The sequence below is a fragment of the Diospyros lotus genome, chromosome 6, assembly GCF_014633365.1.
Source record: "Diospyros lotus cultivar Yz01 chromosome 6, ASM1463336v1, whole genome shotgun sequence".
Classification (NCBI taxonomy): domain Eukaryota; kingdom Viridiplantae; phylum Streptophyta; class Magnoliopsida; order Ericales; family Ebenaceae; genus Diospyros; species Diospyros lotus.
This window is the reverse complement of record NC_068343.1, coordinates 3,690,610-3,707,638: the sequence shown is the minus strand read 5'-3', so window position 1 is coordinate 3,707,638 and position 17,029 is coordinate 3,690,610. Positions and strand designations below refer to the sequence as shown.

At 40.1% G+C, this 17,029-nt stretch overlaps 3 protein-coding genes across 3 annotated transcripts; all 3 read left to right on the top strand.

The window, feature by feature from the left end:
* The first annotated feature begins 1,184 nt into the window (after positions 1 to 1,184).
* On the top strand, positions 1,185 to 5,071 carry LOC127803574 (uncharacterized). The gene is made up of 8 exons (XM_052339895.1): positions 1,185 to 1,556; positions 1,674 to 1,768; positions 2,116 to 2,233; positions 2,352 to 2,470; positions 3,192 to 3,378; positions 3,522 to 3,665; positions 4,345 to 4,628; positions 4,835 to 5,071. The coding sequence occupies exons 1-8, from the start codon at positions 1,272 to 1,274 to the stop codon at positions 4,956 to 4,958; spliced, it is 1,356 nt and encodes a 451-aa protein (XP_052195855.1). The 5' UTR covers positions 1,185 to 1,271; the 3' UTR covers positions 4,959 to 5,071.
* Positions 5,072 to 6,828: 1,757 nt separating this feature from the next.
* LOC127803573 (probable WRKY transcription factor 4) lies at positions 6,829 to 10,735 on the top strand. The gene is made up of 4 exons (XM_052339893.1): positions 6,829 to 7,360; positions 8,307 to 9,022; positions 9,112 to 9,270; positions 10,128 to 10,735. Exons 1-4 carry the CDS (start codon positions 6,944 to 6,946, stop codon positions 10,417 to 10,419), a joined length of 1,584 nt encoding a protein of 527 aa, XP_052195853.1. The 5' UTR covers positions 6,829 to 6,943; the 3' UTR covers positions 10,420 to 10,735.
* A 99-nt stretch (positions 10,736 to 10,834) lies between these two features.
* On the top strand, positions 10,835 to 15,819 carry LOC127803572 (cyclin-dependent kinase C-2 C-like). The gene is made up of 9 exons (XM_052339892.1): positions 10,835 to 11,792; positions 12,106 to 12,390; positions 12,514 to 12,831; positions 12,936 to 13,163; positions 13,687 to 13,784; positions 14,167 to 14,254; positions 14,367 to 14,852; positions 14,966 to 15,089; positions 15,244 to 15,819. The coding sequence occupies exons 1-9, from the start codon at positions 11,361 to 11,363 to the stop codon at positions 15,246 to 15,248; spliced, it is 2,064 nt and encodes a 687-aa protein (XP_052195852.1). The 5' UTR covers positions 10,835 to 11,360; the 3' UTR covers positions 15,249 to 15,819.
* Positions 15,820 to 17,029: the final 1,210 nt, after the last annotated feature.

The following is a 17,029-nucleotide window of genomic DNA, read 5'->3' as shown; positions in this document are numbered from 1 at the left end:
AAAGTTCATGAAAAGTATAAAGCATTCCTCTGGAAAGATAAGCAGCTTAACAAGTGTTTACTGTGAGAGAATGTGAAAGGTTGCAAAGAAGACCTTTAAAATGTCTAATTGGGTGTATAAATACCATCTTTATGTCTTTTTTTCTTTTTTTGGTAAATTATAAACCTTTGATTTCTTTGAGTGGAACATGTATGTATGAGATGTACAAGTAGTTGTCCAAGGTTAAACAAGAAATAGGCTTGGTGAAAAAGAATTCTTTAGAAGAAAGAATGTCTTATGAAATGAACTATCACTACGCAAGGCAATGATAAGGTGGTAGTTAAGGTGGTAGTCGTCAAAAAGTCTCCCTTGGGAGAGTGAGTCAATTGGGTGTTTAGTTGTGATATTCAATAATATAAAGAATAATTGTTCAATAGAATTCTATTTTTCTCATGAACTTTAAATTTCTATTTTTTTGAGAGAATCTCTTTTTTTAACGAAACAGCATATTTTTCAAGAGAATAACGAATCCCATGAAAAATAGATTACAACACTTGTAGAATACAAAAATATTTAAATTTGTAGACTTTCTTTTAGTATAAGTTATGAATTAACATCTCAAAACACACACAAACTGATTCAATGAAAGGGTTTTAGCCTTTATGATTAGGTCAAAAATTTATGAGCTTTAGTGGTTAATTGGTTGGGTTTGTGGCCTTTTCTCTTTAAGACTTGTAATCGAAAAGACTTGAATTAATGATAATCAAGTTTAATATCTTTAAACTAATTAAATTGAAATAAAATTATAATAAAAATAAAAAAATGAAACCAATTGGACTTTATGTCTTTAGCTTGACACCATTATTAAACTTATTCAAACTCATAAGTGAAGCTCATTAATTTTATTAATAAAAATTAATTATATTAATAAAATTTAAACTTATTATCTCTAAATAGTAACTAATTTCTCAAACAAATTTACCACTACATAAAATTTTATTTTATTTAAATTTTATCTACAAACTTTTATTTACAAATTTTTTATTTTTCTTAACGGGTGGGTACCCGATCACCCCCTACTTATTATTACCCATATAAAACAATATTATTTTCGGATCGGTCAAGCCCTGAGATGTATAATCGGGCCGAAGCGGACTTTGGGTCGGATGGGGGGTACTTGGGAGCGGACGAGATCCGAATAAAGATATTTTTTATTTTGGGATAAGATATCGAAAGCAAACCCAGTAACCCACCGGCGTTCACCCGCATCGTTCACTTTCACTCCGCCGCCGATGGCAGCCGTCTGTTTGGTTCCACTTCCTCCTCCCCTTCCCCTCCTAAAATCATTGCGTCCCAACGCAGTCCGACGACAGCTTTCTCCAATTTTTGTCGTTCCTTCTTCCCTCGGATCTACCAGGACTCGTTCGCCGACGAGTGCAGCGTCGTCGTCCTCCACCTCCACCGCCACCGCCTCGGCCATCCAAGATGACCAGAAGGCGAGCGAGGAAGCAATGAATATCCATGCCCTCCGGCGCTTCATCGACCTTAACCTCGGTAACTGGACCGGTTCATTCCATGTCAGTCATCTTCCTTCTCCTCTCGTCATGTGTTTTGTGGATATCTATTTTTCATACTATCATAAGTATTTCGAGTGTTAACGATTGTTTTGGATTTTCTCTATAATTGATCTGCAGCAATTTGATCCTGACGGTAATTTGTTGCATAAAGTGACTACGAAGCTGGCGGCCAGCTCTTACGGGGAAGATGATCTTGTCAGTTTAATTCAATCGTAAGTTCCACTACAGAATTAATAACTTCCACAAAGCAGACACGCACGTATATCCAATCATGATACTGTAGTCTTCTCCCTTGATTTAGAAATGGCAATGTTCTGTTTGCTGAGAGTTTTGAGACTAATAGATTATGATGAAACTCAAAACAACCATTGGTTTGCATCGATTTGAGTTTAGACAATTTGAAAGGGAAGAAACAAGAAAAAGAGGCCATCAGTGCCGTTAGATATGTAATATTTTTCCTTTTTCTTTTTGTTTATGCTCTTTTCTGTTTACCAGTCGGTTGGGGGTGTTCTGTCAATGTGTAGTGACTGAAGTAGCTTAATGCGTTTGACCTCTTAAGGCTATACATCAAACAGCCACAATCAACCACCTCAATATCGGGAGATACGTATGAGCCAGAATGGGCAGAGTACAAAATCAAGGAGACGAACATGTTCACCGTAGACAAATATCAACAGGTGAGTTCCTTCCCTACTTCAAGTACAAGAATTGCTTTTTTCTTTGGCAGTTCTTTCCAGGGAAAAGGCTTCAATGTGCATGGTTTCCTTGTTTAATATACATTGTGATAGTTTGCAGATTGGTTTTTTCCCCAGTCAAAAGGCCTTTGCACTGCGTTACCAGACAGCTGGCATGTTAGAAACTGTATTGAGACAAGGCGTGCTAGGTGAAGATGACATTGGAGAAGTGTCACCCAAGTGAGTGCTCTTTCTACTACAATCATTTTTCTTTGCTTATTGCTTGTGCTGATAATCTGTTAAAGTGAAGCTCCTGGTTCAGCATTCATACTTCTAATGCATGCATATCAAGATTGAAGAGGTTATTTCTAGCTTGCTTTTCCTCTCTGTTGTTCTCTTAAGTGGTATACCATCTAGGTCAAGAATTGCAGAATCCAGTTTGTGTTATTTATCCAGCTGACAGGTCTAGGAAGTCCTCAACTATTTTTCTGCTGGTGGATATATTTATATATAATGGTGACATATGTATGGCTTGTATTTGCATAACAACTGCTTGCTTTGGACCCTTTTGGTGCTCTTTAGCAACACTACTGATGAAAACGAATCTTCTAACAAACCAATCTAGGGTTTAATATAAAATGTTTTATGGAACTTAATTGGTTTTATGGTCAAGGAGAACCACTACCTTTTAGTTTAGTTAAATTGCTTGATGGTTTTGCAAGAATGTGTGAGTTGTTAAATGACCGGATGATCTAATTTTGTGTGATACAATCACAGGAGCTTCAAAGAGTGGATATAGTACCAACATGGGATTTAGGCCTCATTCCTAGTACGGATGTAGTACCATTGGAACTTATAGAATGAACTTATTTGAAGCTCCCGTGAGCCTGGAGGCATTGATCCTTTGTTTGAATTTTCTTTGTTTTGTCTTCTTTCTTTCTTTGTTTGTTTTACCATGCAGAAACCTGAAGCTTCCCTCACGCCAACCTGCTATAGTATGTGAGAATTGCCTTTACTCACTTCAGAAAGATATGCGAGCAAGAGCATTTCATATCATGGATCCCAAAGGCATTATAGAAATGTTTCTTATCTTCCTTGAAGAACGTGGTGGTGCAGTGATTATTCCTCCTTCCTTTGATAGTTCCATGGTAATTTCACTTAGATGATGGTCCAAGAGTATTCCTATGGTTAATCACCATTCCTTTTAGACAATTGTGATGACATAATGGTATGACACTACCATTGTCCTCATAAGTTGGATTTTAAAAGTATTATATTTCTTTGGCTGTAGGACAGCACTAGCAGAATCATACAACATCTTGGTAAATGGAAAGGTCATTCTATAACAAAGCGAAGTGGTGTATATGGAGCAACAATTGCTGAAGCTAATACAACTGCTGTGCTTGAAATTGACAACAAGGGTCATCTAATTCAGGTTTTGGACAGTTTTTTTTTTTTTTTGTTCTTTTGCAATTAATTCTTCATGAGAATGACTATTTATAAATTCAGCAAATTGATTTTTCTTGCACTCGAAAGTGCAAGGGAATTGCTGAAGATCATAGGTCTACGCAAGTAACCTATGTTACATAGCAATGGCAAAAAATGGAAAAAGAACGACTATGTTACTTGGACTTGGTTAGGTGTATTGTGTTGGGGTATATGTCCAACCGCTAACTCATAAATTTTATGTCTTGGTTTACAAAACTATTCACAACACAAATATGTTTGGTTATGCCTTTGTTTGCAACATTTTGAGAGTTAAAAAGCTCAAAAAGGAAAAAAAAAAAAAAAAGAATAAGAGTTCATTTTCCACTTAAATAAATAAATTTAAGCAGTGTTTATATTTGTTACCTAACCAAGAAAAACGTGTATGAATATTAAATCAGAGCTCATTTCCACTTCGATCTAAGCTTATGATGTAGTTCAACTACACAACATTTATTTCTGAAGATTTGTTCATATGGTCTTTCTTTCTCATCCTCCTACCAGGTCCAATTTTTTTTAATGTTTAGCTGTCTCATATTTATTTGGTTTGGATATTCAGGTAACCATGTCTGATTGAAATTGACTCTCTCTCTCTCTCTCTCTCTCTCATTTTCTGATTTTATAAACAGGACATTACGTCAACATTCAGCGGGGATGTCACTACTAATGTACACTGGACTGGCAGCATATCTAACAACTTGGTCAAATTCGATGGTGGTTTCCAGGTGACCTTATTACCTGGAAGCATGTACATGGGATGCCCATCTGATGTAGCAAAGAGTGTAGCAGAATCCAAGCCTTTCCATTTGGAGTTCTGCTGGCTTGAATCACCTGGTAAGAGGCAGAGACTGGTTCGCACTTACGATGTGGAGGGCTTAGCTGTTTCCTCAACTTATTTTTTTGAGACCAAAATGTAAGCAACCCCTTTACCTTAACCATGCATTAGTCTGTTTTGGAGGTGGTTAAGACGGAAGCATGCATGTGTTCTATTCAAAAGCACTCAATGTAATAATGATATTACAGTTCTGAACAAAAATATTCTTACTACTAAATTACAGTTTTGAACAAAGGCTATTTGTCTGGATTTTCATTAAAAATCTTGCCTGATATTGTTATCAGTTTGGCAATCTGGGCTGGGCTGAATCGCTGTCTGGCGGTGGTCGGCAACTTAGCTGGAGCTTTACTTTGTAGGCTTTGGCTTCATGTGAAAGTGGGGGATGAAGCGGTTGGCGGATTTATTTAATGTCTGGTTGGCATTGTTGGTGTCGATGTTCTATCTTGTTAGTGACTGCATTTAAGACTCGGGACGGGGATTGTTGTTGCAGCCATATTTGATATTTGTATGCTTTCTGATTACGTGTTGTTATCCATTTGAGACTTGGGACGGTCTCAAAACTTATGGTTAAAACACAAGATAGAATAGAGAAAAGGCGCATGATTATTGATTAAGATATCACTGGGCATTTGGGGAAATGACAAAGCTGAGAGAGTGGGGTCTTCTTGCTTTTGCCCTGGCCAGGTTCCTGTTCTGATAGGAGAGTTTAATATTGGTTTCGGATCTCTCATTGTCTAACTTACCTTTTTCTTTTTTCTTTTGACTTGGATTCCGATTCCATGGCGATTTTAACAAATGGGGTTAAATGTTTGAAAGCCCGTATGAGAGAGAACAAGCTTTTCAAATTAGGGTACAGGCGGGTGACATTGGGTGTGGGGCTGCTGGCACTGGCTGGTATATCATTGTTTAATAACATCCCATCCCATAAATGTATTCAGCCCCCAAGTTGCATTAAGCAGCTTCGTCTTCTTCCTCTTGTCCCATAAATGCAATGCTTGAAGAGATAGTACCAAGTTGCAGTGTCTCTCTACCACCCAGTACTAGGGCGGGCTAGCTGCGCCCAACTGGCTGCCATATAATGGAGAAAAAGGGCTCGTTTGGCATTGAGATGAAGAATTTACACTCTCATTAAGGTGAAGAATTTGATCACGATGTGGTAAACTTACAAGGTCTTCCACTCATACTCATATTATGTAAAGTGTATTAAAAGCCCACAAATTCAAATTGACAAATTCACTCATCTCACACACTTAAAATTGCTTGCTTTCAATCTAGTATAGTATTTCCAGACCAAAGAAAAGAGGGTTGTCAATGAGACGTTGCAGTTTGCACGGCATCTCCTCCTCCTTGGAGGGCCCATTGCAAGTTCTCTGTATCACGGTTCCCTTCTATCCCGTCTTTGCCTCTGCCTGTCCCACGCCCTTAATGACACATCGCTCTTAAATCAATAATTTCTCCGCAATTATTTAATAATTTTTTTAGATACGGATTAAAATAGATTACGTTATAATAATAATAATAATAATAATACTTATATACAAAAAATATCAGTTATAAGTAAATATGATAATTTTTTGTATCATGAGACCATATTATACTTAATAAATTTGTAATTAAAACAATTAATTAATTAATTAATTTATACATACGTACGTACATACATCACACTTCTATTCCATAATAAGTCGACCAAGAAAATAGAGCATAATTAGTTGGAACCACTTGCCTATCTACCCGCAAAAGATGTTACGTGCATTAGCAGCAATTTAGAAGCTCTCGCAGCGCACCGGACAGCACACTATTCAATATGGACTTTTTTGGAGGATTTCTTGTTGTTGTTATCTCATCCGTCATTCCCTCCTGCCTACCAATGAACTCAACTCACGCTTCTAACATTACAATTTATCATTATCTTTGTTAATTCAAGATGGGTTTTGGGTTGTGTAATTTTACTTCTTCAATTATTCTTTTATCTATAAAATTATTTTAAAATTAAAAATAACACACTTTTATCTAAAAACAACATGTGTTTATTGAGGTTTAATTACTTACTGTCATCAAGATTATAAAATAATTTTAGTGACGTACAGAGGGGGGGGGGGGGGGGGGGGGGGGTTGCAAATACAGAGCATGGGGACAGTAAAGTCATGATGACACGAGAGAGAGAGAGAGAGAGAGAGAGAGAGAGAGATTGGGGAAAAAAGAAGAGACTTTTGGAGGCGAGGGGTTATTGACATTTTCTATCTAAATTCTAGAGACTTACATTACTTACAGCCACAGTATGCCACTCACTATCCACATCTATTTATTGAGCCACGCCACGCCACGCCACGCCAAAGGTTATCTTTCTATACAGTGAGAGAGAGCGAGAGAGGATTGCTACGGACGGTGAAATGGCTATGACCGACGACGGAGCAACCAAGGTCACGGCGGCGCCGCTGCGCCCGACCATCACACTCCCGCCTCGGTCCTCCGTGGAGACGCTCTTCTCCGGCGGAGCAGGGTTCAGTCCCGGTCCCATGACCCTGGTCTCCAGCTTCTTCTCCGACAACTGCCCTGGCTCCGACTGTCGCTCCTTCTCTCAGCTACTTTCCGGGGCCATGGCCTCGCCGAGCCCCAAGTTCCCGAGCTTTCTGGCCGATAATTCGTACAAGGAAGGGGCTTCGGGGGATGGAGGTGACCGGGACCTAGGGTTTAGGCAGAATCGCCCGGTGAGTTTGGTGGTCGCTCACTCTCCTATGTTCATGATTCCTCCGGGGTTGAGTCCTTCTGGATTGCTTAATTCTCCGGGTTTCTTCTCGCCTCTTCAGGTGAATTTCTCTACTCTAGTTGTCTGCGGCTCTTTCTTCTGTAACAATTATGAACTTGTTGATGAAAGTGAAACAAATAGGTTACGTGGCCGTCGAACTTGTATAGACGAAGCAATCTTCTTAGGTCTTAAAACCTAGTCTTTTCAAGCTGTTGCAGAAACTGAAGGACATAACAATGAAGTAAATCAGCAGTGCTTTCTGCACCAGCTGTAAATTGATGCTATATGTGTATATGGGTGTACTTGTTTTTGTGCATTCACGAACAATTTATTTTAATTACCTGGTTTTCCGTTCTTTACCCGGTCATTTGGGATGCTGGAATGCTTCAAACGCTATTAAGCTTCCACCTCACATCGTTCTTCAACATATCACTTGGATTCGTAGGCTAGGGCCACCCCGATCACGATTGAAGAACTTGATTTACTATCAATTTTAAGGGCTTTCAATTATTCTCAAAACAATTATATGTTATTCCTTGTCGATGGAAAACATAAGATGCCGTCCATTTGTTGCTAGTTGTGCGCATTGGTACAACGTGTTGTGTTTCCTGGAAAAAAAAAGTTGTGGCCCATAACATTCGGAGCTACCCATATTTACTATACTACGATGGCAATGATGAAAGCATTGTTTTCTCATCTGAATATGAAAAGCTGTTGCAGTTTTGAGTGTTCTGTGATCTCTTCGGTTTACTTTCCAATTTCCGATTTTTGTATAGCTTCTTTAGTTGTCAAGCTGTCAACAATCTTACATGATGTACTTTATCTGCTCCCTGAAGGTTCCCGCCTCTCCTAATGTAACAGTTTGTGAGTTTGCAAAAGGTTTGAATTTCAAATTCTGATGAGGCTGGTTGTCTTGATGACTTGATTGTCATGCTTGGCATGTCAATCTATATGATTTAGGGCTTTGGTTTATAGGCGCATTCAGTAATTATGCTCCTACAATGCAGAGTCCCTTTGGAATGACACATCAACAGGCCTTGGCACAAGTTACGGCTCAGGCTGCATTATCTCAGTCTTATATGCATATCCAGGATGAGTGTCAACCTTCTGCAGCAACAGCTTCTGCAGAATCTTTGACCCACCACCAACCGTCTGCTTCCAATACAACAATGTCACAACAGATATGCCCTGTGATATCAGAGCCTGAAAATTTGAGAATGGAATCGTCAGGGGCTTCTCAATCTGAGAGGAAATCTTTACCACCTCCTGCTACTGTTGACAAACCTGGAAATGATGGTTACAACTGGCGCAAATATGGGCAGAAACAGGTCAAGGCAAGTGAATATCCTCGAAGCTACTATAGATGTACACATCTGAATTGTCCTGTTAAGAAGAAGGTTGAACGTAATCTAGATGGACAGATAATTGAAATTATCTACAAAGGCCAGCACGATCATGAACTCCCACAGTCTAATAAACGTGCAAAAGATAGTATTGATGTGAACCCAATTATGGATTCTCAAGCAGGGGCTGAGCTTAGTTTGCAGGGTGAGACAGAAATGAACAGGTCAAATGAAACTTCACATTCACATTTGGAGAGAGACCGATCTTGTACCCAGTTGATACCCATTCAGTTACCGGGATCAAGTGATTTTTCAGAGATTGGTGACGTTGAAGCAAGACCAGATGAGAGCAATGACGATGAACCAAATTCCAAGAGAAGGCAAACTCAAAACCTAGTTATTTTCTTTTTATGTGAATAAGCTTTTACTTTTTCCCCAGTTCTCATCTAGATTGTTTTAGGTAGTGCAGGAACACAGAGGTTGGGAAATCTGAGCCAACTTCATCACACAGAACTGTGACAGAACCCAGAATCGTTGTGCAGACAAGGAGTGAAGTTGACCTTTTAGATGACGGGTACAAGTGGAGAAAATATGGGCAGAAAGTTGTCAAGGGAAATCTTCACCCAAGGTGGTAACCGACTGGATATTGATCTTATTATTGCCTTATTATTATTAGCATTTGCAGAACATGATATTTTTTCTTGGGAGACCTGAAAGTCTTTTCCCTCTCTTTCTCATCAGTGACTGCATCATTCAAGTTGATTCTGGAATCCTCTTACTAGAGAATACTTAATATCCTTGCTTTCTGGCTTCATAGGCCTTCTGATGTATCACTAATTGATGTTATACACCCTTACTGTTTGTTCATTATCACAATACAGTTAACTACATATGTAGGATCAAAGAAATATAATTGCAGAAAGGAAGTAAAACAAAAATAAAATTGGAGAAAGCAAAGAGAGAACAAGAGGGGGAAATGACAAGCAAGCAAATCAAAGCAGGAAAAAAGAGGGGGAAATGAAGATATGTGATGATCTTTGTTTACCCATTTATTTGTGTATTATATCATTACTTTGTAGCAGAAGAGGTATGACATTGAGGTGAGGAAATCTAAGAAAAACTTCGTAATAACTTGGGTATGATATGATTTATAAGAGTCTTATAGGAAATGAGGCCATGGATAGAAATGACTAGTGGGATAGAATTCATGTACCCAACCTCACATAGGGTCTTATAGAAAATATGCTCACCTATTGAGGAATAATTTGATATTTTCTAGCCTGCACGGCAACCTTTAAATTTTATAATTCAAGCTTGGTGTGATTTTTGTGAGGCTATAGAGTTCTATTTTGCATAATTTGGTCTATGTTGGAAATTCCTGCAATCTCTTACTGTTGCCTCTCATACTGTTAATCTTCTTCTTTGCATTTCCTTAAAAAACTTTCTGCAATAGCCGTCTCTGATGCTTCTGGATTCTAAATGCAGGAGTTACTATAAATGCACGACTGTTGGATGCAACGTTCGTAAGCATGTTGAGAGGGCTTCGACAGACCCCAAAGCCGTTGTAACCACATACGAAGGAAAGCATAATCACGACATCCCCGCGGCTAGAAGGAGCAGTCACAGCACAGCAAACAACAGCACGTTGCAGCTAAAAGCACAAAAGATAGTGGCTAAGAAGCCCGCTGCTCTGATTGAAGTTGAAGGAATGGATTTTGGAAACTCAGATCAAAGGCCAGCTCTATTACAGCTAAAAGAAGAGCAAATCAGAGCATAACCTTTTTTTTTTTTTTTTCTCTGGAGAAATCGAAGCTGAGGCGAAAGGAGAGAGATGGATCTCACGTAGGATTGCTGCCTGTACAGTTTGGAAATTCTCTTGCTTGTCTTCTGTATTATGGCAAAATAACAGATGGGATGTATCAGTAGTAATGTGTTATGCTATTTTGATCATATTCTGCTGCAGTGTGATGTAAATACTGTCGTTTAGTTGTATCCGACCCAACCGCAGGGCTATGTTGTATTGTAATTTTTGGCTTTGGCATCATGAATTTAAAATATATAAAGCTAAAGTTTGCTAATTTGTTTATTGCTAAGTACTACTTTGTCCCTTAATCCGGTTGCTTAAAGTAAAAGTGTAGAAATAATGAAAGAAATAGTGGAACTATGGAGTTGGTGGGCGGTTGTGCCCTCTCTTCCAACCCACCAAAGCAACTGACGGGGAACCAGAGCTCGAACTTTTCAACGGCTACATTTCACCCCTCTCTCTTTCTCTTTCTCTTTCTCTTTCTCTTTTTTCTTCTTTCGCAAACCACAAGACGAAGAAGCACAAAAGAAAGATGAGGGGGGAATTTGGACCCACGACTGTCTCTGCCTTTGGTCTCGTTCTCGTAACGATCTCAGCGAAGATATCGCGTGACCCAGATGCAAGAAAGAGCAAATCAATGACAACCCAACACCTATTTCGCCTCCCAATTTAGCCTCTCCTGTCCTGTTTTCGAGGGGATTTCACCCAAATTTGACCATCAAACCAGGCCCCTCTCTCTGTGCTCATATGCCAACCCATTTGATGTTGGTGCTAAATGTAGGGGGAATTCGAAACCCCCCACCGCCCCTGCCCCTTTGACCCACCCAGTTCCGCCCGGCTGGGGTCGATCTGAATCTGTGTCTTCTCTCACGATTTCCGATCGACTTTTTCATGGGTTTTGGGGGGCTAATGTGATGGGTTGCATTAACTCGAAACGGGCGTCGTCTCCGCCGCCTGTTTACGATTCCTCCTTCAGGGCCTCCCACTCCTCCGCCGGCAGCGGCAGCGGCAGCTCTCGCTACCACAATGGCTCTAGCGGCGGGCATTTCGATCCCGTGTTGCTCAAACGAGCTGCGGGGTTTGGGGAATTAGAGAAGATCAAGGAGGAGCCTGAGAAGGAGAACGACGATGAGTCCGCCGACAGCTGCATTTCGGATTTGAAGAAATTCAAGTCCATAAAGAAGGCGAAAGATGAGAAGAAGGCCGTTTTCAGTTTGAGATTTGGGAGGTATACAGAGGCTGCACAAATTGCCGCCGGTTGGCCGCCTTGGCTTAGTGCCGTTGCCGGCGAGGCCGTCGAAGGATGGCTGCCCCTCAAGGCCGACTTGTTCGAGAAATTAGACAAGGTACACCTCCTCATTCTTACACGCTAGTAGGATGATGGTTAACCAATCGCCACAAGACTCTCTGTTATTACTTGCTCTTTCATTTTGTTTGATTTGGCCATTATTATTATCTTATCTGATGCTCCTATTTTATATATATATATATATATATCTCAGTAATTGATGCTCCTGTTGTTTGATTTTATGGTATAAATAAAATACCCAGACGTTTACTTGGATCTTTTCTCAATTCCATATGTAGTGTGTAATAACTTGAGATCAGTTTATGTTTGTTTCTCCATTTCACATAACCTGGTGGACACGTTTGCTGTAGATCGGGCAAGGGACATACAGCAGCGTGTATCGCGCACGTAATGTTGAAACCGGCCAGATCATTGCGCTGAAGAAGGTCAGGTTTGACACTTTTCAACCGGAGAGTGTCAGGTTTATGGCTCGAGAAATCGCGATTCTGCGCAGGCTTGACCATCCTAACATCATGAAGTTGGAGGGTCTAATTACCAACAGATTTTCATGCAGCATATACCTTGTATTCGAGTACATGGAACACGATCTCTCTGGGCTGTTGTCATGTCCTGACATCAAGTTTAGCGACGCACAGGTTTGTTAACAATCCCTTTGTGCATCGGATTGCCGTACAAGTTAGCAAATCAAAAACAATGGTTTTTCTGCATTGTTTTCTCGCCTAAATCTTCCTCTGCGTTTCTTTTTGTTACTTTTTTAGATTAAGTGCTATATGCGGCAGCTGTTGGCTGGGCTGGAGCACTGTCACTCGAGAGGAGTAATGCATCGAGACATCAAGACATCCAATATTTTGGTAAACAATGAAGGAGTTTTGAAAATTGCAGATTTTGGATTGGCAAATTATATCAGTTCGAGACACCGGCAACCATTAACCAGTCGAGTGGTGACTCTATGGTATCGACCTCCAGAGCTTCTACTGGGATCAACAAATTATGGTCCATCAGTGGATCTCTGGAGTGTGGGCTGTGTCTTTGCCGAACTTTTCATTGGCAAGCCCATTCTCAAGGGGAGAACCGAGGTAGGTAACCTCCTCTCAATCTTCATGTTGCTAAAGAGAAATCTTAACTCGCCAATCCTTTCTATATATACTCGCTAACCAGTCGTTTTTTCTTCTGGGTGCAGGTTGAACAGCTCCACAAAATCTTCAAGCTGTGTGGTTCTCCGCCGGATGAGTTCTGGAAAAATTCCAAACTCCCTCTTGCAACCATGTTCAAACCTCAGTATCCTTATTTAAGTTCTCTGCGAGAGAAGTGCAAAGAGTTTCCAAAGAGTGCTGTAAACCTTCTGGAAACTTTTCTTTCCATAGAACCTCACAACCGTGGGACTACTTCGTCTGCCCTTGATTCTGAGGTAACTTTCTGTGTAAAAGTTGATGTTGCCCAAATGGTTCATCTTCATGTCAAATGTGTCCGTCTGCCTAAAGGCTTGGTCTGTTCTCCATACTGTTTCACTTTATTTTTAATTTTTTTAAAATAGTAAAAACGTATTACTTTTATATTTTTAAAAACTTATTTTTGAAAATAAACAAAATATAAAAGAAAACTTAAAGCAATAAAAAATTATTTTAATTGTTTTCATCACAAACACATTCAAAATTTTCAAAATACAGAAAATATTACAGATAAAAAAATATATATTTTCAACAATCTCAGACAATTAAAAATAAATTTAAAACTCAAAATTAAAAATTAAAATACGAACAGAATTACCCATAAACTTTTGCAGTTGATTATAGGCTGTTTAGCCTCCAACTAGCTCTTAATTCAATACCCACCCTGTAGATAGATCAGTAGTTCACTAATTCCTCTCGTTGCAAGTTTTATTTTCTTATTGAGGGATCTTTTCTCGCTCACTTTCTTCACCTGTGTCTCAGTATTTTGCCACAAAGCCATACGCATGCGATCCATCGAGCTTGCCCAAGTACCCACCTAACAAAGAGTTCGATGCAAAGATTCGTGATGAAGTTCGAAGGTTAGATTCATATACTCCGGCCATCATGGTCGTCCAGACCTCTCTCTCTCTCTCTCTCTCTCTGCCAAGTATAGATAATTGGGCATAGTAGAGACGAAGCTAAACATAGACCACGTAGGCACACGAGGATAGGCCTTTCTTGACTCGTTACCATTATAATGATCAAAGAAAAAGGGGCCATGGGAATTAGAAGTCATTTAACATTAGCCATATAACCTTAAAAGTGTATTCATGATAATTTTCATCTCTGCCGAGGACCGAAATCCAGCTTCTCAAAGGTCCAAGCTCTGCGCCTGGAAGCGGGGAACACCTTGCTTACCCATTTTAATCTGTTGTCTTATTTGTGACTGAAGTTTGAAATGGGGCACTCTTACGTTTTCAGAAGAAGGGCTGATGCCAAAGCACGGGCATCTGGAAGAAATCCAAAAAGAAGCCGAAAAGCTCTGCAAGAGCCGATCTCTATCTCTAAGGTAGTACCAACAAACATATTTCTCTCTCCCCCCCTTTTCTTTGCTTCCATCATCACTCAGTTACAGAACAAAATAGTTGGAAGTTTGGAACTAATTAATATTGTCCTTGAAGGAGGTGGAGAGCAGTCAATATGGTCGACGAAGCAATGGTGGCAAGGCACACATTCTAAAGGGGAAAGGAGCCACTGAGCACCGGGGATCACTGCAAACTCCCTATGATACAGTGTCCGAGGTGTCTGAGGCTTCCCAGGTAACAGAGATATCCCAGGTCGACAGTATCAAGTCGGTTCCAGCAGTTACCGGATCGAGCGATTTTGCATGGGTGAGGAAGCGAAACAGGAATGCCGGCCCCGTGAGATTGTACAGTGAGGCCAGTTCGAGAGGTCAAAATTTGAGGGCTATGGATCCATCCAGCACCCTGCATTCAAGGCATGCTTTCGACCCAGAGGAGGAGCAAGAGAATGAAGAGTTCTCAGGCCATGACAGCATTGAACCGTATTCGACTGCCCGGCGCGCAATGCGAAGGCAACGCAGCCAGACTTATAGGGCGGATTCTTTTGACTCAGCTGAACTGTACCAATCTCAGGAACTCCCACTGGTAAATAAGTTCACCTAAAGAGGAATTGTTTCAGATATAAACTGATAGCAAGGCTGCCAACTCCAATTATTTGCAATTTTCCTTATCTGTTTGTGCATTTGGAAATGCCGCAGGATTATAAGAATGGAAGAGTCCAACTCTCGGGACCATTGTTATCTCAGTCAGGTAGACTTGACGAGGCCCCCGGCCCAGAAGATCATGTTCGGCAAGGCGGTCGTAGATCCCGGTTTTATAGAGGTACATGATTCTTTCCATCCATCCATCCTTGTCATCCATAGTTCTTTTACAATGTCACACGTCTTGAACCCCCCCCCCCCCCTCAAATTCCACCAATGGGGGGAACCGAGTTATATTGCCATCTCAAGTAAGAAATTTTATTCTGTGGGTGCAGGGTGAAAATGCAGAAGAAATGAAACAAGATGCTCCAAAAGTCAACAGTGCCCGGAGGGGATTTGACTGAGCTGAGTTGCTCATGGCCAGCCTTGTTTAGGTCTCCCTCAGCCCATCTTTCGCAAGTGCTTGCCTATTTTAGTACCCGGAAGAAGACGGGGCAAAGAAAGCAGCAAGCGAGAGACTGTGGAAAGCGGGGGGAGAATTGGGTGTTGATGATTCTTGAATTTTGTGCACAATCAGACAGGACGAGGGAGAGGAGGTGGAGGATGATGAGAATGCAGTCAAGTCAATTGAAAATGCTAAGTGCTAACAATGGTCATAAGGCTTTATGGGTGGCCATGTCAACAATGATGCAAAATTTGTTTCATTTTTCTTGTAGCATTCGAAGGCAAATATTTATCACAAATAAAAAAGATTAAAAGAAAGGTAACATCGTCCTTTATTTTGTCGCATAACATCAACATCCTCTTCTTGGGATCGTTAAAGCTTGAACCAAACAATATCAAGTTCTATTTTTCCAATTTTACAGAGCTTTCTTAATTTTGATTAACTTCAATCTTCAAAGGCACTCACAAATCAACAAAAACCAAACACAAATAGAACTTAATATTCAAAAGCAAAACCAAAAATCAAACAAGCCTAGTTATTAAAATTCGAATATTGAGTTCAAATTTCCAAAATATATTTTTACAAATTGTTTAAACTTTGAATTGAAGGGATTCAATTTCAGTTTCTTTCCCAGATTATGAATCGATCACTTCCGACTGCCAGGATTATCCATTAAACCCACCCCACACGCAAAATCAACCGAAGCAAACATATACAAATTCGCCTCGACGCATGAATTTCGAGACCTCATCCGTAGAACAGGATCGCGCCTGTGGCGTCAACACACACACACATCCATGGATCTCATCAGAGAATCCTTAAGAAGAAAGAAGAAAATGATATAAAAGAAAGACACAGAAATGTAGGGGTCTCCCCTCGCTTTGGCTGCAAAAGCTGGAGCAGCAAAGCGGCCATGGAGCCCCCGATCTTTGATGTTTACGCCTATCGCACCGACGGTGCGCCACTCGTAAAACCTTTCTTCGTGGAATACCACGCCACCCCTGCCGTTCACGGGGGAAGCGCTCGGCCTAAGGCGCCTCTGTATTCGACGGCTCGTTATCTCCCCCGTTTATAGGGACATGCCCCAGGGCAAACCCTAGCGTCATGCCTTGACCCCTATGGCCCTATGTTTTTTCAAATTGACTTCCGTATCCCCCGGCAGCTAAATTATTATAATATATAATGTAATAAAAAAAGATTAAAAGGTGAAATACTTCGGCCCAAATTTTTTGTAACATAGATAAATCACGAAATTTGACGGTGAGATTTGAACACGAGACCTATGATTGGTTATATAGCAGTTAGAATTCAAAATTCTTTGGAATCAGCACATGTACGGTCTCAACCACTAGACTATACTCGTGAAGGTAGTGTAATCTTAATTGTTACAATAATTGTTAAATATAATAAATGTATTTTATTTTTAGTTATAAAATACTTGTATTGATTGATGTTGAACTCATTTTATTTTGTAATATTTTATTAATTAATAAAAGTGTTTTGTATATTAACTATTATTACCAATATTATCTAAATATAATAATAATAAATAAAACTACTAGCCAGTTGGGCCCAAAGCAGGAGCGAGCAATGGATCGGCCCAGATGGCTGAAACTGAAACCGGCCCAACTTGCCCAATGTCCATAGCTTTTAAATTAATGGGACTGCCCTACCAA

Bases quoted from the DNA above. Each gene is read 5' to 3' on its own strand.
- LOC127803574 (XM_052339895.1), top strand. From the start codon at position 1,272: ATGGCAGCCGTCTGTTTGGTTCCACTTCCTCCTCCCCTTCCCCTCCTA. The intron at 2,234-2,351 runs GTGAGTTCCTTC...GATAGTTTGCAG, and splicing joins CCGTAGACAAATATCAACAG to ATTGGTTTTTTCCCCAGTCA. The intron at 3,379-3,521 runs GTAATTTCACTT...CTTTGGCTGTAG, and splicing joins CTTCCTTTGATAGTTCCATG to GACAGCACTAGCAGAATCAT.
- LOC127803572 (XM_052339892.1), top strand. From the start codon at position 11,361: ATGGGTTGCATTAACTCGAAACGGGCGTCGTCTCCGCCGCCTGTTTAC. The intron at 13,164-13,686 runs GTAACTTTCTGT...CCTGTGTCTCAG, and splicing joins CGTCTGCCCTTGATTCTGAG to TATTTTGCCACAAAGCCATA. The intron at 13,785-14,166 runs GTTAGATTCATA...TTACGTTTTCAG, and splicing joins ATTCGTGATGAAGTTCGAAG to AAGAAGGGCTGATGCCAAAG.
- LOC127803573 (XM_052339893.1), top strand. From the start codon at position 6,944: ATGGCTATGACCGACGACGGAGCAACCAAGGTCACGGCGGCGCCGCTG. The intron at 9,023-9,111 runs GCAAACTCAAAA...TAGGTAGTGCAG, and splicing joins GAACCAAATTCCAAGAGAAG to GAACACAGAGGTTGGGAAAT. The intron at 9,271-10,127 runs GTGGTAACCGAC...TTCTAAATGCAG, and splicing joins AAGGGAAATCTTCACCCAAG to GAGTTACTATAAATGCACGA.